The sequence below is a fragment of the Erythrolamprus reginae genome, chromosome 1 (assembly GCF_031021105.1).
Source record: "Erythrolamprus reginae isolate rEryReg1 chromosome 1, rEryReg1.hap1, whole genome shotgun sequence".
Classification (NCBI taxonomy): Eukaryota; Metazoa; Chordata; class Lepidosauria; order Squamata; family Dipsadidae; genus Erythrolamprus; species Erythrolamprus reginae.
Genome location: NC_091950.1, coordinates 239497113 through 239521893, shown reverse-complemented (window position 1 = coordinate 239521893; position 24781 = coordinate 239497113). Strand labels below are relative to the sequence as shown.

The window sequence follows — 24781 nt, the reverse complement described above, 5'->3', positions numbered from 1 at the left end:
ACCCCATTATTAAAAGCAAACACACACACAAACATTCCATGTATAAACTGTATAGGCCCGGGGGAGATGTGTCAGTTCCCCCATGCCTGACGGCAGAGATGGGTCTTAAGAACTTTGCGAAAGGCAAGGAGGGTGGAGGCAGTTCTAATCTCCGGGGGGAGCTGGTTCCAGAGGGTCGGGGCTGCCACAGAGAAGGCTCTTCTCCTGGGTCCCGCCTGCAGGACACAAAGCAATAGCTGGCGTGGCAATCAGCTGTTGGGTGGCTAGCAGTGCTGGCAGCAATAGAGCTGGCATTGTCGATGAGGCCTGGAGATGGGACAAGTGTTCAGTAGCATGCCTTTCAGGGGAAAGGTGGCAATGAAAAATGAAGTAGCAGCAGATCCGTCCTGGCAGGAGCAATGTTTAGTCTCAGTTTAAAAACAAAAACAAAAAAAACACACCAGTAGGCTGAATAAGGACACATGGTGGTGTGACATGTAGTTTCTATAGCCAATGACCGGGAGTTTTAGTCCAAAATACATAAGAGATTTAGAGATACTGCATGGCTGAGATTAAATTATACTAGTACGTGTGAGTTCCAAGTTCAACTCTATTTAATCAAAAAGACCTTCACAGATCTTGAGCCAGCCCTCTTTTCATTAGACAACTCATTTTATGATGTTTGTCTGTGGGTATCTAGGGGAAAGAACCTTGCCGTTCTGAGACCTCTAGAAATGTGAAGATGTAAACATATGAATAGAGACTTTGATAGTGAGCCAAAATTTATCACTAAGACCGTGTCTATCATATAACAATGTATGGTGGTACTTCTACCTAAGAACCCTCTAGATAAGAACTGGGTGTTCAAGATTTTTTTGCCTCTTCTCAAGAACCATTTTCCACTTACAAACCCGACCCTCCGAAACTGTAACTGGAAAAGGCAGGGAGAAGCCTCTGTGGGGCCTCTCTAGGAATCTCCTGGAAGGAAACAGGGCCAGAAAAAGCATGGAGAAGACTCTGCGTGGCCTCTCTAGGAATCTCCTGGGAGGAAACAGGGCCAGAAAAAGCGGGGAGAAGCCTCCGTGGGGCCTCTCTAGGAATCTTCTGGGAGGAAACAGGGCCTCCACCCTCCTTGTGGTTTTCCCAACCAAACGCATTTGCTTTTACATTGATTCCTATGGGAAAAATTGCTTCTTCTTACAAACTTTTCTACTTAAGAACCTGGTCACGGAACGAATTAAGTTCGTAAGTAGAGGTACCATTGTATATGGATTTTTTGTTCATTCCTGTTCATCTGTTGCTCTTTAGTGTTATTATAAATATCTTTAAAATGCAGAAAAACTATATAACTTTCCTCCTTCTAGATTTAGGTCCATCTCTGTAATTGTACTGGTGGTTTCAGATTTCTGATTTATGTTTAAAGTCCCAGCTTTTACCCAAACACAGATTTTAGAAGAAGGCAATTGTTCCCACTTCCCTACTTCTTCAAGACACTTTATAGAGCATGGAGAGTGTTCCCTTGCCTGATTTTTAGCTCCAAATTGTGGAGAAGGGGAATCATGCAACATGTTTATTAGAAATAATGGCACACTCCCCACTGTGATTGTTATGTTTGCGCCCATGAAATAAGTTTCAAAAATGAATATTGACATAGAGTATGAAACTTTGGATCATTCTTGTTTCCTCTTCTGCACCCCATTCTAGTTGTGTTCATCTCAAATGAGCAACCCATAGCTTCTTATACAAGCACTAAGGTTTCTTAATAATGCCTGGCGCTCTATTCCCCTTTCTGCATCTATCTCATTTTAACCTTCATATTTTCAAGAATATAGCTGTCATATTAGATGGCAGCTGAAAACATCTGGGTCTAGCTGTTAAAAATTCCAGCTTTTACACCAGCTAGCCAGCAAGGGTAAAACTTCCACTTCCATCTTCTATTAATTCCTTGCCCTGCCAGTGCAAAAGTCATATAGATGTACTGCCAATTTCTTTATTGTATTGCTAAACATCAAGTGATGGGACATGACTAGGATACACTGAGGAGCAGTAAAGTCTATGTAATATTGATACGCAAAGTATCTGCAGAGATTTCATCAAAATAATATGTGTGTTGTGATGCCACAAGACAGCAAGCTTGGCAAACTATAATAGGAGGTTGTTCCATCAACATCACAATGCACATTTTATTTCCCCTCTCTTGCCTCCTCCAGACCATGTATGTGATAGGGAAGCTTGTTACACTATTTGAAATGTAGTTTGTACCTTTATTTTTCCATCAGTACCGGAGTTTGTAATACCTTTGAGCATATATTGTAAATGTTATGGACTTGTTTTCTTGATTGTAGGCATGTGATTGCAAAGGCCATGAGGTTGGTTCTTTTCTGCTTGTGCCTTTTTCATTTCACCAGCACAAAGGTTTTTAATAGATTTAATGTAAGCCACTCTGGAGGATGGATCCACTGGTACCCTACTTTGATTGAAGGATTCTTTTGCACTCAGAAAGATCTTTTCCAACTTACCAGAATTTTGTATCCTAAAAGAGCTGAAACTCATATGAAGTCTCATGTTCAAGGTCACAAAACATTCCATAGGGCATGAGATCTTTGATTGTACAACATCTCACCAGTTTTTGCAGAACAGTAACGCAACAAAGCACCTCTGCCAGAATCAGTAGGGCATATAGGAAGCCGCAGTGAATTCCAGATATACAAACGGTACAATGCTCCTTCATATTATGTCATTTCAGTAGTGGGTTTCACTTACCTTCGCCACCTGCAATTGTGAATCTGCGCATGCACAGATTGTCCGTGATGACATCCTGGTGGGTGGGCGGAGCTTCCTGCCGCTGCTGCTATTGGTTCACTGACCCAAGGCAAACCAGTAGCAACCCACCACTGTGTCATTTGTGTTAAAAACCATCACACACAAGTTGTTATTTTCCCTTTTATCTTCCTCTACTCATAGAATTCTGTCCACAAGAGAATTACTTCTGCTATACCTTCTAGTATCCAGCCTAATATCTTTCTTGGATCTACCAAAATTGAAATTCTTTTCTTTTTTTTGTTTGTCTTCCTAGGAAATCCTCCACACAGAGAGCCTTTCATCTCTTGAAAGCAGCTTCACGTTAGACCCAGAAGATCGACAGAATTATCCTGGTCACCAGGCAGCACACCGGTCATTGGCCAAGCAGCGCTTCAGACAGCAGAATGGGCATACATCCTTGCAAAGAGATGGACCCAGATCTTTCCTGTTCGATCTTCCAAATTTTCCTGACTTCTCAAAAGCAGATATCAATGGGCAAAACCCTAACATCCAGGTAAAGGTCTTCTATTTTATTGTTTGAATTTGATTTTAAAGCAGTCGTGGACTTAATGTGTACCTTTTTTAAAAAGCACTTTCAAATATTAGGAACAAGGGGGGAAGCAAGATAATAATTGAGCATTTCATACTATAAAGGAATTAAATAATATTGTATGAATGCTATTAAATATTTCTGCACTCTGTGAAAAAATATGAAAATAGGTGTAAGAAGAGTGTGCTTTGTTAAATTCCTGTATTTTTGCTCTATGATAGAGATCACTATTAAATTAAGTAGTGCACCTGATTGATTGATTGATTGATTGATTGATTGATTGATTGATTGACTTGAATCCCATTATTTGTCTTGGTGTGATATCACACTACAGACTTATCTCCTAATCTGAACAGCAGAAAAGGAGACATTAATGTGAGAATGATTGACTTTCCCTTGGAAGATATTTTTAAAAATCACTAGCAGGGTCTCACCACAGCATCTGTAGTGGTAAAATGTATACAGCTAAAGGCATAGTTTCTTTCAGTTTTAATTCAAATTGGCTGATTTCGCCTGAGGATTTTGGACCACAACTAAATCAGAACAAATCTGGAATCTTTTAGACCAGTGGTTCTCAATCTGGGGGTCAGGACCCCTTTGGGGATTGAACGACCATTTCACAGAGGTCGCCTAAGACCATGGGAAAAGACAAATTTCCCATGGTGTTAGGAACTAAAGCTTCTATTCTGGCACCTTGGAATATATTTTTACAATCTGACCAATCGGGTGTTTACAATGGGATTGTCCCTCTAATCTTCCTGCCACTCAGTTTAAAGCTCTGTTGGGAGAATTGGCACTAAACTTATGGTTGGGGGTCACCACAACATGAGGAACTGTATTAAGGAGTCACAGCATTAGAAAGGTTGAGAACTACTGTCCAATGTTACTTTGGAAACCAGCTTTGTATCTTTATTGTGGAGTATCATAACTGGACTGAAAAAAGAATGGGATAACCAATGAGTGGCAGCAAACATAGATTTATTTATCCTTTGCCGCTGTCTCATGTTCATCTGAATGTCTGTAGGCCAGATCAGGGATCTTAAATTTAGAATCACCATAGATCACAAGCAAATTCATCTTGGGTCACCTCTTAGAATATTTCCAGTATTCTAAAATAGAATGTTTGCCTGTGAATAGAACTTAATACTGTATGCAATGTTCTCTTTCGTGGTCCAACACATGCATTCAAGTAGATTCAGTGGTACCTCTACTTATGAACTTAATTCGTTCCGTGACCAGGTTCTTAAGTAGAAAGGTTTGTAAGAAGCAATTTTTTCCCATAAGAATCAATGTAAAAGCAAATAATGTGTGTAATTGGGGAAACCACAAGCAGGGTGAAAGCCCTGTGTGCTCCCAGGAGTTTCCTAGAGAGGCCCCATGAAGGCTTCTCCCCACCTTTTCTGATCCTGTTTCCTCCCAGGAGATTCTTAGAAAGGCCCCATAGAGACTTCTCCCTGCCTTTTCCGACCCTGTTTCCACCCAGAAGATTCCTAGAGAGGCCTCACAAAGGCTTCTCCCTGCCTTTTCTGGCCCTGTTTCCTCCCAGGAGATTCCTAAACAGGCCCCACATATTCTCCCTGCCTTTTCTGGCCCTGTTTCCTCCCAGGAGAGTCCTAGAGAGGCCCTAAGGAGGCTTCTCCCTGCCATTTCCGGTTACAGTTTCGGAGGCTCAGGTTTTTAAGTGGAAAATGGTTCTTGAGAAGAGGCAAAAAAATCTTGAACACCCGGTTCTTATCTAGAAAAGTTTGTAAGTAAAGGCGTTTGTAGGTAGAGGTACCACTGTACATGTAAAGTAGTCAATTTCTTCCTATTTTGTCTTATCTCTACCCATTTTAGGCTTAATATGAATAAATATTTATTTACGCCTGCCTTACCCATTGGTCATTCCAGCTGGGAATTCTGGAAGCTGTCACTCTAAATACATCTGGAGACTGGGGAAGAGCAGCTTCAATATTTCCACTTTAAAGTAACAATCATCCACCGCTGAGAAAGGATTTCTAGGATTGCATTAACCTAATGCCAGTGGAAATGAGTACAGAGTCTATCTGTTTACTGATTGTTTGCCTCCATCTGTTTTAGTAACAAAATATTTTATTCAGCTCCTCGGAATCATTTGAAAGGGTAAACCGAGCAGCTGTTACTTTTGTGCTACAGCTGCTTTTTTAATTTGATTGCCAAATCAGCAGCCAAATGCACCACTGCACTCAAGTAAACGAATTCCCAGGAAGTTCTTGAAAATGAGGTACTTTTAAAGATATTTCCTTGGGGAGCATTGATTCCCCCCCCCTTCTCTTTGAGAAGCTCTTTTGTTAATGGGCACTGATTTGACACATGCCAACTCATGCAGTCAGGCTGGCATAGCAGGGCTATTCACCGGGCAACAGGTTCACTTTCTTCTCCCTCGAAAGAAAAGGAAGTCATGTGTAAGCAAAAAGACTTGGCTGCCAAGCCATTTTATGTGTGATGTACATTTTTGCTTTTCAAGCCTATTTACATAGCGCCTGAGTTCTAGGAGGTCTTGAAATTAGGTCTGATATTTCATTTCTTGACCTAAATGTTCCCTTTCCTCCAGTTTTTCAGTTAACTATTTCCCATGCTTTCATAGAGGGAGCCCTAATAACCATTTGCCACAAAATCAAATATGACCTGTTACACCTTGAAGGCCAACCAAATCACAGTATGAGGTAGGATTTCGTGAATTAAGGTCCCCTTCTTCAATTAAGTTTGAGGTGTTTCCTTTTTAGGCAGGGATACATCTCACTGTATGGTATAACTTCTCCACCAAATGTCTGTGAATGTTTAAATATACTGTAAATTTCTTTATTCCATGTAAAAACATGCATAGACATACACAGTGTTGCACTGAAATAGAGTTGAACTAAAAATGTATAGGGTATTACTGCAAATTAGAAAGGTACTGTTAATACAAGCAATTTATCCAATATGATGCCTTCTGGATTGGTGGGCCTGCAATTCCCAAACTTTGACCAGACTGGGGAAGTGTCACTTCTAGTACTGATAATAGAAACATAGAAACATAGAAGACTGACGGCAGAAAAAGACCTCATGATCCATCTAGTCTGCCCTTATACTATTTCCTGTGTTTTATCTTAGGATGTATGTTTATCCCAGGCATGTTTAAATTCAGTTACTGTGGATTTACCAACCACGTCTGCTGGAAGTTTGTTCCAAGGATCTACTACTCTTTCAGTGAAATAATATTTCCTCACGTTGCTTTTGATCTTTCCCCCAACTAACTTCAGATTGTGTCCCCTTGTTCTGTTGGAGTTGGATCAGTAGTTTGATAATGTTGGAGTAAATGGATCAGTAGTTTGATTGTACAGATACAATTCTAAGGCTAATATAAGTTGTTTGTTTGTTTGTTTAACTTGTATGCTGTTATTCATCTTGTCAGAATCATGTCTCTAATACAGAGATTTCATTACCAACAGAAGGAACTGGCTTTCCTTTAGTTTATATAGCTCTCGTAGGTTAGGGAGAGTCCTAGAATCACCTCCCCAAATCCTCCATATAGCAACCATGTTTTAAAATAGATGGGGAGGAAGTATTTTTTCCCTTTAAAGAATCAAACAACTGAGTGAATTTTATTAATATAAATGGTGATAGTTTATAAAGATTATTAATTGCAAATAGAAATATATATTATTTCCACAGTAAGGGAAAAAGCAGGAATGGTTAATGAATTGCTTTTTTCAATGTGTGTGTGTGTGTATGTGTGTGTGTGTGTGTATACCTGTATGTATGTATATATGTATGTATATACGTCACAGCATCTATAACTTTTCACCCAATTTGTATTGAGTCTCCCCCCCCCCCTCTAATGTATTCCTTGGAGATTGCAGCTGTCTTTTAGGCTTTATAAGATTTTTTTAATATAGTTTTTTCTGATCTGAGGGAAGAAAGACAGCCTTTGAGGTCTGAATGCTGTTTCCTCTTGAATTCTCCAGGTGACTATAGAGGTTGTGGATGGAACAGAGTCTGAATCAGAGAAAGGTCTTCAAAGAGAAAGCAGCAAAACCAGCTGGCCTGTCCCATCCCCAAACTGGAGAAACTGGTGGCAAAGATCTGCACCTTCCATCACTCGCATGAGTAGTGGTGACCAGGATTACAAATACGATAGCACAACTGAAGATAGCAACTTCCTAAATCCCTTGAATGGCGGGTGGGAGAGGCATCCATCAAGTCATCGGGTGTTTGAATCAAAGGAGCAGCCCGAATATGGTGAGTGAGCAAGAACCTCAGTGGCAAATGTGTGGACAAAAATGGTATCCATAACAAGGGCAGAATGTTTGTGTATGTGGATAGTGAACAGAAGGGACAGTCAGGTAGAAATCAGACTCAAAAGAAAGGCAAATGGATGTAATTCTATTCATAAGCATCAAGGGTTCTATACTGACTGTGAACTTGTTTAGAAGCAGTGGAACTTTACAGATTCAAAATGGTACTACCCAGGCAGAAGAAGGATGTGTTAAGTGGGGTTGTTGGGATTTCTTCTGGAAGAAAAAGACGGGACCATGCTCCAAAATAAAACAAAACATATTAAACTCACAAATTATTAGAAAGGTTTGAAAAACAACACAAAGTGGGTAGGAAAGGGTATAGCTGACTAGAATGCGTTTAGTAGAAATCTGCATTGCAATATTTTGCTGCAGGGCTGACCACAACATACATAAGTCTCCATCTAGCATGCAGATAGGAACCCAGGTTGGGTCTACTTTCAACAGATAGGTTTTCGTGGTGTCCACTTCTGTTTTCCTATTTTATTTATTTTATTTATTTATTTATTGGATTTGTATGCCGCCCCTCTTATTTTTGCTCTCCTCCCTTTCAGATTACATAGAGGGAGAAGGAGACTGGAGTCTGTGGTCAGTTTGTAGTACAACCTGCGGAAGTGGCAATCAAAAACGCACCAGGACCTGTGGATATGCCTGCACAGCCACTGAATCAAGGACATGTGACCGACCAAACTGTCCAGGTAGGAAATAGAGAATAGAATTGTTCATAGCCATGGGCTGTGAGAGTGTGTGTGTGTGTAGATCTAGACCAAATCATTTATAGTACAAACAGGATCTGCTCAGGTATCTGCAACTATTACCTTGCTTGCACCTTTCTAAAGCACGGAATGACATAATGTGTTTCCCTGCCTCAAAAGGCTCCTCAATCATACTTTTTATTTAAATATCTTCCATTTTTCAGTATGTTCTACAGACAATTGGCAAGGAAAAAAATGCATTTCTTGCAAAATGCACTAGATGGAGTAGTATTGGAATTAAGAATCTCATGCCTCTTGTAATTGTTCCTCCTCTTATTGAGCTTTTATTAATATTAAGCTAATAGGAAATATTGAAGGTTAAATCAGGTTTCAGAGCACTAAAAAAAAGTTATACTCTGCAGCTTTTGAAGGAATTGTGGCTGAGATCAAGATAGCACTTGCCTCCTTTGTGCTATCTTAGGCTCCTAACTCTGAAAGAAGCATTCTGGTTACTTCAACCCCTGGAATGCTCCGTTTCTAATACTTTCTCCTCATGCCTCTATCATACTGTTTGAAATGGAATTAAAGAACCTCCTGTGTTATTCAGACTGTAACACTTGCTGTACTGAACAATAGCTTCCCAGAAAGTAGCACTCTCTCATTTAACAATTGCAATCTTTCAGCAATTCACAAAGGAGAATGCTGCCTACTTATTAATAGCAGGATGGGCCAACTTTTGAAGGTAGGGTAGGGACTCCAGCTCTGGTAGATTTGCTGTCTTCTTTCCACTAAGAGTGCAGGACTTTTCCCCACTGCGTATTTAACTGCAATACAAATGCAAATTTTCAGATGGCCCCTTTAATTGCCATTCAAAATTTTGAAATATCCTATGACTATTTTACGATTTAATACAAGCCATAGAATTCTAATCTCTTGTTGGGCAGAAAGTACGATGTTCACACATTTCTGTATTTCTGTATGTGAAAATGCAGGTTGCTGATATTATTTATAATTTGGCTGCTCCAAAAAGCTTCAATAGGCTTTCATGAGACAGACTCAAGGAGGACAATACAGAAAATGGTATATTGAAATGATAAGAAATCATGTTGGTGGTTTCTTCAAATTTATCAATGCAGCGTGAAGGATCTAAACTGCAGAACATTGAATAGAAACATAGAAACATAGAAGACTGACGGCAGAAAAAGACCACATGGTCCATCTAGTCTGCCCTTATACTATTTCCTGTATTTTATCTTACAATGGATATATGTTTTGAAATATCCTGGGTAAATAGGAGCAGGGTTTGACTGCTTTAAAAGTTACATACTTATTGGGAGTACTGGGACTTTAATCCCTATACCAGTGATGGCAAACCTTTTTTCCCTTGGGTGCCCAAAAAGTATGCATGTGTGCTATTGCATATGTGTGACTGCCCACACCCATAATTCAATGCCTGTGGAGGGCGAAAATAGCTCCCCCCCCCAAGGCCCTTTGGAAGCTGTAAACGGCCTGTTTCCCAACTTCTTGTGGGCCTTGCAGCATGTACGCTCATGTTTCGACCTCCCCAGGCTCCAAAGGCTTCCCTGGAGCCGCGGAAGGGTAAAAATACCCTTCCCCATCCCCCTGGAGGCTCTCTGGAAGCCAAAAATGCCCTCCCAGAGCCTCTGTGTGAGCCAAAAACACCATTTTTTGGGGGGGGAAGGGCAAAAAAAGGGGCAATTTTTTGCAAAAATTGGGGTGTTTTTGCCTTCCCTCAGCCCCCAGGAAGCTTCCTAAACCCTCTGCATGCCCTGTTTTTCGCAAAAAATATATATGGTGAAATAAGGGCCATTATTCAGAAAAATGGGGGCATTTTGCCTCCCCTCAGCTCCCAGGATCACTCTACAGACTTCCCAAACCCTCTGTGTCCCCTCTTTTCACAAAAACGGGAGAAAAATAGGTTAATTTTTGTAAAAAAAGAAATTGGGTGTGCAAAGGGTTTGGGAGGTCTGCAGAGTGCTCCTGGGGCTAGATGGAGGCAAAAACGCTCCTGTTTTTGTGAAAAATGGGCCCATTTTTGCAAAATAGTGGGTGCAGTGGGTTTGGGAGGCTTTTAGAGTGCTCCTCGGAGTCGGAGAGGACAATTTTTTTTTTTACTTACCTCTTTAAAATCTTCTTGTGTCTTATACATGGTGCAGTTTATAGTCCGAAAAAGATGGTAAGCTCCTGCTAGACTTTAACCCTATATGGCTACAGTTGTTGTGAAGTCTGGCAGTGAGGGTAGTCTGGATCCTCCGTGTGTGTGGATTCCAAGGTGGCCTCCTTCACCTCTTTCTTTATTTGTACATCCTTGGGAGGAGGCCTCTCATCCGATGGTTTCTTTAAAGCTGAATATCCCCAATATTTTCCCTGCCAAACATCTCAGTCACATTGTTTTAATAAGCTGTAACATCAAGAGCACATCCTGTTTTTAAAATAATGATTTGCTAATAATGCAGTTGAGAGGCTCAGCGTTTATCCGCTCGCACTTCAAGCATGTAATAATGAAAAACTTTACTACTTTGTAGTTTTTGTATTTATCCAAATCGTTGTAATCTTTAATGATGCCTGAAAATATGGCCTTCAAAATACCGAAAAGAAACGTGTTTCAAAACCCTGTATTCATTTCAAGACAATTCTGAAAATCAGAGTACACAAGCACTGAGTTTATAACTGATTTATGGTGCTCTGGCAAGCAATAATTGTTCATGGGTTTATTACATACGCCTGATTTTTAATGTGCTGGCTTTCTTTTGACTTTGTTGTACCCTTCCCAGAGGTTGTAAATAATGTTAAATAAATACTTTCTTTTTTGCAAAATAAATGCTGCTCTTACTCTCTCCAAGTACAACAGAGCTATTTGAAACAACCCTGTGTTTTCCTTCTTCCAAATAATTTGCATAGGTCTCGAGGACACATTCAGAACAGCAGCCACAGAAGTGAGCTTACTTGCAGGAAGTGAAGAATTCAATGCCACAAAGCTCTTTGAAGTTGGTAAGCAGATAATAGCAAAAAGGGTTGGGTTTTCCCCCTCTTAAACTCAGCCTAGGTGAAAGGTAGGCCAAAGTTCACTCCCTCAGGAATCTTTTGACTGTCATTATACCAGTGATGGCGAACCTTTTTTTCCTCAGGTGCCGAAAGAGCGTGCAAGCACACTATTGTGCATACACGAGTGGCCACACTCATGTTTCAATGCCTGGAGAGGATGAAAACAGTTTCCCCCTCTCCCTGGAGGCCAGAAACGGTCTATTTCCCAACTTCTGGTGGACCCAGTAGGCTTGTGTTTCGTCCTCCCCAGGCTCCAAAGGCTTCCCTGTAGCTGGGGGAAGGTAAAAACACCCTCCCCCATCCCCCTGGAGGCTCTCTGGAAGCCAAAAACCCCCTCCCAGAGCCGCTGTTTGAGCCAAAAATCAGCTGGCTGGCCCACACATGCATGTTGGACCTGAACTAGGGTAATGGCTCGCGTGACAGCAGATATGGCTCCGCGTGCCACCTGTGGCACCTGTTAAGTATGAGCAGAGCTGATACAATTTCGGCGCCAAAATCCAATACCCAATAGGAACATACTATGCAAATTTCAACTTTGTTTAATCGACCCAGTAACTCTGCTCATACTTAACAGCACTTGTGCCATATGTTCGCCATCACTGATCCATACTATCACATATCGGCTAAGGCTGAAGGGGACAGAAGTTGTGGTTGAAAACATCCAGGCAATGCTACATTTAAGACAGCTACCTCATATTGTATGTTAGAGACTCAATTGTATAGGCCAACAAGAAGTGGCTCTGTATAAAAAAGGGTCCCTAGTATGAAGTGTGCTCTCAAGTCTCACTCGGCCAACATTTTCTGGGTTTTGAAGGTAGCCTCCATCAACCTTTTCCAGGAGATCTGTGATTTCCAATGCGGAAATTCTAACAAAAGTGAGTATTTCCAGCTGTATTGTGGGCATTCCAAGTTAAATAACCCGATGAAGACAAAAGGCAAGAGCTGAATAATACAGCTGAATATAATAAGTTTAGGAAGTCTTCTTGAACAATAAATAGCTTTATAAGATCTATCCACAGCAATTAAAACATCATTAAGTCAAAGGATCGCTTAGGAATGCAAACGAAAGCCAAGGATTTCCCTGAAATTTGCAAAATATTTGGACTTTAAATACATATTCACCACCTCATCACTCATGACCATTCCACTAATGGCACATCCTGACTTGGCCAGATTTCTTGCTATCTTACCAAATATTATAAGAGGAATGCGAGTCATTTCTGGCTTCAGTTATAAGAGGCTATTTTAATATCACCAGTTAAAAGAGAATAATAATTGGGATTTAATGCAGCTACTTTTAAAAGTGTGTAATAGACAAAGACAAATGTAACTTTTATTTTGCACATTAAGAAGAAGGCACATGAAACTATATGTTCTGGTATCTGTGCCTTATAGTATTCCTGCTTCAATTCCAGTACAGCTCAAGAATGTTTTTTTTAAACCAACTACTTCTCTTCTAGTGGTATTGCAGCAGCAACAAGAACTTGGGAATATAAGCATTCAAGGAGAAAGGATAGCAAACATACAAATTGTCACTGACATTGATTCTAAGAAATTTGCTTTGAGGCTCAAGAATGTGTTCTTTGAAAATAATATTGAAAGCATCTGGATTTATATATTACTTTATTGGATTACTTTTAAATATTTTAAATAGCCTTAGGGGGCCAAGTCCTTACAAGGCAGCTTATCAATCAATCAATAGAATTATTTCTGCAATAAAGAATACTTGTATAAAATAATTTAATTCAGCTTATGACTTTTTAAAAACAGAAACATTAAAGATCAATTAATATAAAAACAAACCCTCTGCCATAACTCTTGACTAAAAACATTGCTTTATGCTGATTTAAAGCTTGTGCTAAGGGGAAAAACATCCAGCCCTTGTGAAAAAATTGGGGAAAATATTACTTTACTAAAAAGTGAAGCAACTTTTTGTTAAAATGTGACAATGTTAATCGTAATCAACCCTTCCTTTTGACACTTGAGTGATATACTACGACAAAGTTGGAGGCCCTGTGGTCTTCCAGATGTTGTTGCATAACCCTAGCACCTCCAATCACCACATCCAGTGGGTGCTGGGAGTTGTAGTTTAGTTACATCTACAGGGCCACAGATTCCAAACCAATCAGTAAATGTTTGATGTCGTTTCCCCCTCCCCCTTTTGCATTCTCCTTTCTCTTCTTCAGATACGGATAGCTGTGAAAGGTGGATGAGTTGCAAAAGTGAATTCTTAAAGAAGTACATGCACAAAGTAGTCAATGATCTTCCCGCTTGTCCTTGCACATACCCCACCGAAGTAGCTTACAGCACTGCAGAGATCTACGACCGCCTGAAAAGGAAGAACTTTCGCTGGAAAGATGCAAGTGGGCCAAAAGAAAAACTGGAGATCTATAAGCCCAGTGCCCGCTACTGCATCCGGTCCATGCTCTCCTTGCAGAGTACCACCTTGGCAGCACAGCACTGCTGCTATGATGACAGCATGCAGCTGATTACCCGAGGGAAAGGGGCTGGCACCCCCAACCTGATCAGCATCGAATTCTCTGCAGAACTTCATTACAAGGTGGATGTTTTGCCTTGGATCATTTGCAAAGGGGACTGGAGTAGGTACAATGAAGCCCGGCCACCTAACAATGGTCAGAAATGTACAGAAAATCCTTCAGATGAGGACTATTACAAACAATTTCAGGAAGCAAGAGAGTACTGAAGACAAGCCTGGGAGGAGCTGATTTCTTTGAAAACTTCCAAAAGATGGGTGGTGGTGAACAGGACACTCCAGTGAATGAACTTTTGAAAATGGGATTTATCTCCCCACTCGCTGTATATAGTTGTACAAAATATACAATTTTTCTAAAGTATTTTATTTATGTTTGCAGGTAGATACAGCATATAATCCCCATCGCCTTTGCACACATGAAAGTGTCTCAACACTTTATACAGTGATAGACATTCTGCTTCCACTAAAATGACCTTACACTCATATATTCCCACAGAAACGACATTACCTGTAATTAAAAGAGTATCATTGGATTTCCACATGGGCAGAAAATAGCTTCAGCCATTCAGAATAAATGTTTGCTATTAGAAAGATCTACATATATTGAAATTACTTCTTAGTATTGAAATGTGGTTTTCAGGAATGCATTTTGAAGGTAACATTTTGGCTCACTAAGAAAGTAGTTACCAGATTCATTGCAGTTGTGATGAAAGTTAAATTCAAATCAAATTGTTCCTTTGCTTTGCATCAAAAGGACGACTTGTGGCTGACTTCCAGAGAAATTCTGGGCTGGAGCACCTTGACATTGGAGGCTATGACTATTCCAAAATCCTCCCACCATCAGCATGAGATTAGCAGGACCAAAATCTGAAAGGAGTAACTGTTATTGCTACTGGCATTATTATTGTTGTTGTTCCTATCTATTGGAGGAAAACTTGTAGAGCTGTGCAATTTTTCCTTATGATTGTAAAGAGGCAGGATGAGGACCGAAAGCATTTTGGACCCTTTGTATTCTCACCCCCAACTAGCCTGCTGCCACACACACCCTTATGAATCTTTTCCCATGTGGTTTTTCTGACATCGGAAACAACAGAGAGAGGTTGGTGGGAGTGATGGAAAGAAGGATCCTGTGTCAAACTACCCACTCTGACAAAGAAAAAAACAAACAAACTCTCCCCATTCTGCTCAGTCCAGTTCAAACAATTGCAGTTTCCCATTAATAAACCCCTATAGCTTACCTCTGACCCAGGGCTCCCTTATTCTGCCAAAAGCATATGCGTGTCTTCCAAGTCAAAGCTAAGAAGCAGCATAATTTTTTTTTTTAGAAAAACCCATAAATTATTTAATACAAATGTGTTTTCATTAAATGATCTCTTTAGAGATAGCTATGGATAAATGAACACAATGCACACAAATATATTTAGACATATTTAAGGGAAGAAGAAAAGGGCAGAAGGCATGGACAATTATTTGTGAAGCAGGTAGATTGCATTCATGAGCAAAGATTGCATTCATGAGCAGTGATGGTGAACCCATGGCATGGGTGCCACAGGTGGCACGCGGAGCCATATCTGCTGGCACGGAGCCGTTGCCCTAGCTCAGCTCCAACATGCATGTGTGTGCTGGCCAGCTGATTTATCTAACTAATCTAACTAGCCAATTGGGAAAGCATTGAATGTGTTTCAGCCTCCAAAAGCAGGTTTGCGTATTTGATGAAAAAATATGTCATTTTATGGCTGATAGGGCTTATTTCCTCTATCCTACTTGCTCATAAATAAACAGTTTCTGTATTCATCCTCTGGTTTGGGATCTGTGCACATGATACTTATCCTCTCAATTACAGGTGCTTTAAAATTCCTCTTTGCTAGCGGTGCAGAGAAGTGTTCTCTATACCACTGCAATGTAATCCAGCAAAGCAGAGTTCAATAGATGCAAATGTACCACTGGCAATGGGATTTCAATGGCATAAAGTGTTAAGAAAAATAAGACCCCTTCCACTGCAGAACTTGCTGTACATATACTGCTTGGGGTTTAGAGAGATCTATTACAAGGAACAATTTAAAGGAGAATCCTTGTGAGGGTTTAATTGTATGTATAAGTACATCTGGAAGGACATCTTTCTGGAAGAGAATTGCTTTTAAACATCTTGCTCCCTCTCACTTTTCTATTCTATTGCAAATACATGCAGTGTGTTACTTTTAAAAAAGAAATTTATCGCTTGAAAAGATTCTGGGTGGGAATTGTCAGTTCCTTAATTTAAGCATATTAAGCGTACATATTTATTCATCTTTAGTTAATAAGTTAAATTTGAAAGGTTAGAAACTTCCTGGTAACCCAAAATCGTTCCACAAGGAAATTACATAACAATCCAAAGCAAACTTACATTGTTTCATTTTAAATGCTCCACTGAAGAAAGCCAGCAGAATTGGTGAGAACCAACCCACTGACTGTCTTGATAGAATAACTTAATGGCCATGTTTTATCTATGCAAGGATAGCTTCCTTATTAATATTACACATACACTCTGTGTGTGTGTGTGCGTGTATGTGTGTGTATGTGTGTGTATGTGTGTGTTAAAAGCAAACTGCTAAAGAAGGAAAAATAAAAAGTATTCTGTAACATACTATTAATGCTACCTATTGTAACAAGATTCATTAAGGACAAACAGAGGACATTATTTTAATGTATATCTTTCACCTCATTTATTGGCATTTAATCTGCCAAGACAGAAATCCTTTGGCAGTCTTTAAGCAATGTGTTTTCAAAGTCATTGCAGCTTTTTCCACACCACTTCTGGATCGTTTTAAAAAGAAAACTATTTCTCCATCTGTGGTCCTTGGTGATTACATTTCAAAATAATATCATAGTTTGCTTGATTTTGCTTGGAAAAAATATTTTAGCTTGCTAGCTTTTTATTTTTTAATATCTCATTGACTAATGTAACAAAATATAGTCTGCTTAACTCCAACTTGCATGATTAAATTCATATCCAAAACTCCGGGGGGTTTAGGTAATGAAGTGTGAGCCTGTCTATAAATTTAATGTGATCTTTTGCTACATAAATGCATCAGAAAATCCATATCATCAAATAGTATTCAATTCATGGAGATTTACCTGTGATAATATCCTTCACTCCTCTCTGCAGTTATAAACTGCAGTTATAGTGATGTGCCATTGAGTTAGGTCCAGGCCTCTGCCTGGCAAATATTTGACAATTGCCTTACAACTTGCTCTGTTCTGACTAATACAGTAATATAGGGTTTTTCCAAAAGGTATTATTGCGATCTCATCAATTCTATCCACCTTTGCTTATGCATTGTCTTCCTCTTTGACTTCTCTCAAACTTTTAATTTTTTTCCAGTCCCTTAACAAAAAGCCAGGGTGGTGCAGTGGTTAGAATGCAGCACTGCAGGCTACTTCAGCTAACTGCTAGCTGTAATTCAGCAGTTCAAATCTGACCACCGGCTCAAGGTTGACTCAGCCTTCCATCCTTCCAAGGTGGGTAAAATGAGGACTCATATTGTTGAGGGCAATATGCTGACTCTATAAACCTCTTAGAGAGTGCTGTAAAAGTGCTATGAAGCAGTATACAAGTCTAAATGCTATCCAAATGCTATAAAAATACGTGAACCCCTGCTTGCTGTTCACCTGAACAGCCAACAGTCTGTGCTAACTTCATTACGGATTCAGAGATACATTTAGGAATTACCTTCAAATCCACAATTCAAAAGCATCTTTTTTTGAACCCTTCTCAAAATTCCAGCCTCCATAACTATATATTAACAGTAAAAAAAAACCTGTCATTCTTTAGGTTGTTTTAAAAGTATCCTGGTCTTTCATGATTTTATTTATGATTGTCACTATTCCTCTCTTGCATTATCTCCTTTATTTCTCCAATATATTGTCTAACTTTATTCTTGAGCATTCAAAGGAAAAGAAAAAAAGTAGCTATATCCACACACACATACACACCCTCTGCTTTCCTGTCAGTGGTGAGTTTATTCTATATGCTGGATTTTGTTTTCATATTTGTCATTAACTCAAAATTTTCATGTGCCATTTTTATGCTCAGAATAAATTCTTCTACTGTATGTCTCCTTGTGTTTAATTGTCTATGCCATGATTGAGTTTATATGCTTGACTATTTTAAACCAAGTGTGGATTTCCTTTATAAACACTCCGCAACAAAATGCATACTCTTGCTATGCCACTTGTCATAAATATCTGCCTTTCAGTGTATCAATCTTCCAGTCACCATCATGGGAAGCAGAAAGGTCAAGATGCACGCAGGAATTTGAACAGCCCATTACCAAAACAGGCAATGATACAGTGAGAAGAAAAGAGGAGGAAGAGTTGAAGTTTGGAGAAAAGTAAGGGGAGTTCCAGCATTACCGTACTTGGCATGTAAACTATATACTAGGTTGGGCAGCTGACAGTCCTAAAGCTATATACAGCCCTTGGACTGATTCCAAGAGTTCTCCACAAACAATCTGCTTCAAACACTGGCAAGCACAAACTCAGAGAGAAGGAGGCCTGAAAAGGAATGTCAGAAAGAGGGAATCAGGAAAGGAAAGAGAAAAATTACTTGCTTTCATGCCTGCCAACCCCCACTCTCCACTCAACTCATCCCCACAGGTCAGACCAGTGTATTAGGCTGTTATAAGCTCCTTAGATAAATGGGTTAGATCCAGATGTAGGTACAGTGGTACCTCTACCTAAGAACACCTCTACTTAAGAACTTTTCTAGATAAGAACTGGGTGTTCAAGATTTTTTTGCCTCTTCTTAAGAACCATTTTCTACTTAAGAACCCGAGCCCGGAAAAATTTCCCAGGAAATTTGAGAGCAGCATGAAGGTCCGGCCAGTTTCCTGCCATTCCCCCTGGGTTTCTTTCTCTGGCGCAGTGTATGGGAGGCAGCCTTGCGCTGGATGTATGGGAGGCGTGCGCTCCTCCTCGCAACCTCAGAGTTCCTCTTTTTTTTTAAGCCTTAGAGTTTTGAATTTTTTTGATTCCCCTCACCTCACTTTCTTCCTTCAGCAGCGACTGTCCTCCGCTTCTTCCTCCTCTTCCTCCCACCCACATTCCGAGCTTTTATTTCTTTCCTAATGGGTTTGCACGCATTATTTGCTTTTACATTGATTCCTATGAGAAAAATTTCTTCTACTCACAAACTTTTCTACTTAAGAACCTGGTCATGGAATGAATTAAGTTTTTAAGTAGAGGTACCACTGTATATGCAAACGTTACGGCAAAATGTCTCCTCCCTTACTCCTTTTTCTAAAAAAGACAACCAGAATGTTCTAGATCAGTGATGGCAAATCTATGTCACGGGTGCCACAGGTGGCATCTGGAGCCATATCTGCTGGCACACGAGCCATTGTCCTAGCTCAGCTCTAATGTGCATGTATGTGCCAGCGAGCTGATTTTTGGCTTGCAGAGGCTCTGGGTGGGCATTTTTTGCTTCCAGAGAGCCTCGGGGAGGGGGGGGCCAATTCCACCCCCACGGCTCCAGATCTGATAGAACTCCATCAGACTCTATCTCGAAGACTGTGGAGCCCGTGGAGGGTGACACATGAGCCTACTGGGCCCACCAGAAGTTGGAAAACAGGCCGTTTCAGACCTCCAGAAGACCTTCGGGGGGAAGGGGAAGCTGTTTTCACCCTCCTCAGGCATTGAGTTATGCGTATGGGCACGCACACATGTGCGATAGCACGTGCACATGCTCTTTCAGCACCTGGGGAGGAGGTTCGCCATCACTGTTCTAAATCAATGATGGTGAATCTTTTTTTGCTTGGGTGCCAAAAGAGCACACATGTTCATGATAGCAAATGCATGTGTGCCCACACCCAAAGTGCAATTCCCTCCCCCTGTGTGTGTGCACACACACACCGCAGCTCTCCCTGAAGCCTCCAGATTTCCAATAGGCTGGTTGGGCCTTTTCCTGAAGCCTGTGTGGAGGGTGAAAAACGGCCCAACAGGCCTACCGGGAGTTTGTTTCTGAACTTCTGGTAGGCCCTTTGGGTCCATTTTTCGCCATCCAGAGACTCTGGAGGCTTTCTTGAAGCCTGAGGAAGGTGAAAACGGCCTCCTCTACCCTCTGGAAGGCCAAAAATCAACTGGCCAGTGTACACATGAACACTGGAGCTGACACAGGGCAAAGCTTCGTGTGCCCTCAGATATGTCTCTGCGAGCTGCCTGTGGCACTCATGCCATAGGTTTGCCATCATCGTTCTAGATTATGGGGATTCTGCTATGTATGGAATGAGCCACCTGCCAGGGAAATCTGACAGAGCCTGCAGATTATTGGTGTGGGGCAGGGGTTAGGGAGATTCCCTTAACTCAATTGGGAAAATCAGGATGCAGCCTAATAAGATTGTTTGCTTGAGTGATGGCCCAAAACAAAACAAGTCAATAAGATAATGACAAAACCAAATTGAAGACATAAATCACTGTAGAGCAGGTAACCTTAGACAAGCTCTGTTGCCTTAATGCTGAAGATAAAGGTAGGATAAGGAAGGGCTGATTAAATGACCCTCTATCTAGCCAAAAGTCGTAAGCAGAAGGTATTTTTCAATATGGAGAAAAAAGGATATACTCACTCACTACCCATCTCCAAAAGAGGAGGAGAAATAAGGAGGTTTATTTAAGTGAATTTGTATCTGGTTATAATTCTTGATTTTTTTTCCCTCAGTGGAAAGTTGCTGAGGCAGTTTCCATTCTACTATTCCCACACAGTAAAAGGAAAATTAAGGGGCTGACATAGTAATTACTTGTCCATGTCTGTGCCTACACATTTGTAAATAAAGACAGGAAATCTTTTCAGTCATTCACTCTTCAGTTCTCTCACAGACATCAATACTGTTAGCAGCACTTGGAGAATCCACAAGGTAGACACAGTTTTTTAAAAAAATATTCTCCAAGGAATAGCAAAAGCAATAGCATTTAGACTTATATACCACTTCATAGTGCTTTTACAGCCCTCTCTAAGCGGTTTTACAGAATCAGCATATTGCCCCCAAAATCTGGGTCCTCATATAACAGTTCCACTCTTTTGACAAAACTGCGTGAATGTCAGGCTAACATGGAACTGGAAAAATCTCCCTTTGAATCTGAAAGTTGTTTTAAAAATTCATATACTTTAGAAGTCAAACCAGCTTTGTACTCCATCACAGGAGGGTGGAAAGAAGGTATTGTGGTTACTGTGAATGGGGTAACTTGAACAAACATACCAATCAATGCTACTGACACTGGTTTTGCATCTTCAAAGGAGAACTAATGGCTTGCTTTTGAAATCCCCAAGCCATTGGGAAAAACCTTTAAAGTCTATCCATCCTTCTCGGTACATATTTATGATTAAGCTGAATGGGATTTAACCAAATAAAGGTCTGTATTCCTAGTCAAATGATCCTCTATATTCCAAACAGTCTCAGTTTAATGTGTCATCTTGAAAGTCTTTGCTAGAATAAAACAAATACACTGCGCTATAGCTCAACTGTAATTTAGGTCAAAGCAAAACTCTTGGTGGTGCCAAAAAATCTTCCTTAAGGGGATTAAATTTTAAATTTTTCTTTGATCATGCTTGAAATTAATATGCTTGAGCTGGAAAATGCTGTTAAAATGTCTAGGAGGCTAAACAGATCACAGCTCTCTATGGTAGACAGCCTTTTAGCAAAAAAACCAAAAAACCCCAAGTACAGAGACATGATCTCCGCCACTTTGTATAGTTCACAACTATTTTCATGAGGCAAGACACTTGTTTTTGTTCCTTTGTTTCCCTGAACTGAACTCTGTGTCCCTGGAAATAATTTACAAGCACTAGGACTAGAAAGGGGAAACAATGGAAAATGGTTGCTTCTTTCTTTTTTTAACCTGCCAGTTCTTTTGCAAACAATTTGGGCTCAGGCTCCCATTTCCTAAGCGCGGGAGGGCCTGATAGAGAAGGACTCTTCACTTCCCATCCTGATCAAAGCCATGTTTCCTGGGTCAAAGTATTAATAGATGCCATCTGCTGCTATATATAAATTGTATTGGTCATATGCCTTAATTTTCATTTATGAGTAATGTTGCTTCCAAACAAATGAAAACACAAATAACAATCGTTCCCAAAGGCTGTATCAACAAGGGCTGTGTACTACACTTCAGGATGTTTTTAGAATAACTATAGAAGGGAGAAGGGGAAGGGGAGGGAAAGAATGAATGGACGACTGAACAGAATTGATGAAATTTGAATTGCAACGGACAAGTTTAACCCAACGGATGGAAACCCTAGCCAGACTAGAAAACTGAAATCCCTTCTCTTGCATCTACTTTCTTGGTAAAAACCTACTTCTCAACAGCTTAGAGCTTCCACAGCCCAAAACCATGTGCACTCTCCTGCTTAAGGTCCATGAGGTCTATTCTTGGTAGAGGGTTTTGAACCGCACAAAAGTAGTTCTAGCTATGTATGACAAATCCCAGTAATGATAAAACCAATCACTTGCTGATCAATATTCTTCTTTGAAGATATGTGGGTTTTACTGGTAGAATTTTTGCAGGAGACCCCCTCTGACGACTCCACTCCTCTGGTTATCTTTTTATCTGGTGCATCCCCTCCTCCTCCCAAAATCCTAGAGTTTTGTTTCTTCCTGTTGCTTGGGTTAGAAGTGAAAATTGGAAAACTTTTGGTCAATTTTATGGAACCCACCATTTTGCTGACACACCAGTGTGTGAGGGAAGTCAAATGATTCACCAGTTTCTTTGATCAGCTACTGGTTGGCTTAACCTGAGGTTGCTAGGAGAAGGGCGGCCTATAAATTTGAAAACTAAAATAAAAATAATAAACCTTGGTACTGATGAACTTGATCAAGGGTGTCAGACTTGATTTCATTGAGGGCTGCATCAGGGTTGTGTTTGACCTTGGGGTGCTGGGGGGGGGGGCATGGTGAGCTTAATGTCATTCGTGTTTGGGATGCCCAGGGTGGCCTGAGTGTCTGCCAGCGAAGCTCCCAAGTTCCCTCCTGCAATCCCCTGCCAGTGAAAAATAGAGCTCAGTAGGGCTGTGTGCAGCCCTCCCGAGCTCCATTTTCACTGACAGAGGGTGGCAAGATACTGTTGCAGCTGAAACGGAGCTTGAGAGCCCATTTTTGCTGGCAGAAGTAGTGCTTCCATTTCCATGGTGGTCCCCGTGGACCAGATCTTAGCACACTGTGGCCCGGATCTGGCCTTCAGGCCTTGAGTTTGATACCCTGGCTTTAGATCATCAGTTATCAGAGTTATAGGAGTCCACATAATACCTGCCTTACAATGCACAGGTGGGATTCATATTGTACTTTGACTTGTTTTCCTTAAATTCTTACAATGGCCATGGAAAGCTACAAGCAGAGACAAGTGGACATGCCAGCAGCCCTGATTGCTAATTCCGGGGAGTGTAAATGTTCTCCAGACTGAATTAAGGCACAGAACCAAAAAAAAGTGCACAGATTTGTGACAATAAAATTCAGATAATATTTGAAGCAAAGCAGGAAATCAGGACTGTAAACCATTGATGTTATCTATAGAAATCCACCTGCGTTTATGAGGTTAAGTGGAAGAATACTGAATTGTTTAGCCTTAGCTGCCCCGAGTCTATGGAGAGGGGCGGCATACAAATCTAATAAATTATTATTATTATTCTGGCTATATTCAGTGTTCCTTTCTGGCCCTAGTTGGTTGTATTTCATTTTGTTGTTTTTGTAGCAAATGGTTGGTGTATATGCAGTTTAGTTCTAACCAAACAGGTTGCCCTAGCCAGGATTGATGGGAGTATGGTTCTGAGACATCTGGAAGGCCACAGGAACATCATCCTTTTTCTAAGCAAACAAGCCCAAGAATTTATTCCACAACATTTTCTGGATCTCCTGAAATTTCATCCGACCCCCTTCATTAGCAAGTAAGAAGATTCTCATTTATCCATGAACTAAATTATTCCTTTCAAAGGTTTGCACATACTACACGTATAATTTTCCTAACTCCACTCTCCCAAAATCTGAAAAACAAAGTTAAACTAAACTGCACTTCTTGTTTGAAATATATACATAAGCAAATGTAAGCAAAACAGTTTGGGTCCCCATAATTCAAGTTTTTCTTTCAATTGTAACTTTAAAAGTGTTAAGACCATTATTGTTGTTAGAGAACAAACAACATGATAACCATTCTAGTATTTATACTCAGTAAGTGTTATAAAAATCACATGGTCTGCTTTGATAACATTTGAGGCCCATTAAGTTGCAGAAATATCTGAGTATTTATGACAATAATCTGGCCCTGCATTTATTTGCTTGAAGCAAGCCTATTTCACAAGAGACATGAAAGGCTTTGGAGTGGCTGGAAAGTCACTTTTGATGAAATCATTCCTGGACCCAGGGCTACATTCTTAAAAATTTGGCATTCTGAGGATCAGTATCTTCTGATGATTTTTTGGCAACCTTACGCTAATGTGCAGAATCCCATCTGGAACAAAAGAGTGGAATATATACAGAAGAACGTGAGGAGAACAAAGCTGGCACAGCTACCGGATGGAACCTCCTTTAAAGGAAAGAAAATAACTACTCCATTCATAGTCCTGGCTGAAATGCTAGTAATAACATTGGAGGCTCTTCCAAAAGAAAGTTGCACACTTGCGAAACTTTCCAGACAACATAACATCAGAAGCAAAAGCCCGTGCTAAAGTCCTGCATAGTTCTTTCCCAAAAAGGCACTGCTTGGTACTACCTTTCAACACACAGATTCCAGCTATGTCCATACGAAACAGCCATATATGAAGCTAATACTGAACTGATGAAAAGAATCAGAGAGGGATTGGGCTGCTGGATCAGAAAGGCTACTGGAGGTGATCTTAGAGATGTTCCCAACTACAGCTCCAAAGAAGCAATGCTGAAAG

The 24781-nt window shown here is 40.4% G+C and overlaps 1 protein-coding gene across 1 annotated transcript in view; it reads left to right on the top strand.

The window, feature by feature from the left end:
• ISM1 (isthmin 1) overlaps nucleotides 1-15678 on the top strand; it is a 41527-nt gene extending 25849 nt beyond the window's left edge. Inside the window, exons 2-6 of the mRNA XM_070738137.1 lie at nucleotides 3056-3295; nucleotides 7300-7573; nucleotides 8184-8327; nucleotides 11247-11336; nucleotides 13577-15678. Of these exons, the coding sequence (XP_070594238.1) occupies nucleotides 3056-3295; nucleotides 7300-7573; nucleotides 8184-8327; nucleotides 11247-11336; nucleotides 13577-14094 (1266 nt within the window). The 3' untranslated portion in view covers nucleotides 14095-15678. The remainder of the gene's footprint in view (nucleotides 1-3055; nucleotides 3296-7299; nucleotides 7574-8183; nucleotides 8328-11246; nucleotides 11337-13576) is intronic.
• Nucleotides 15679-24781: the final 9103 nt, after the last annotated feature.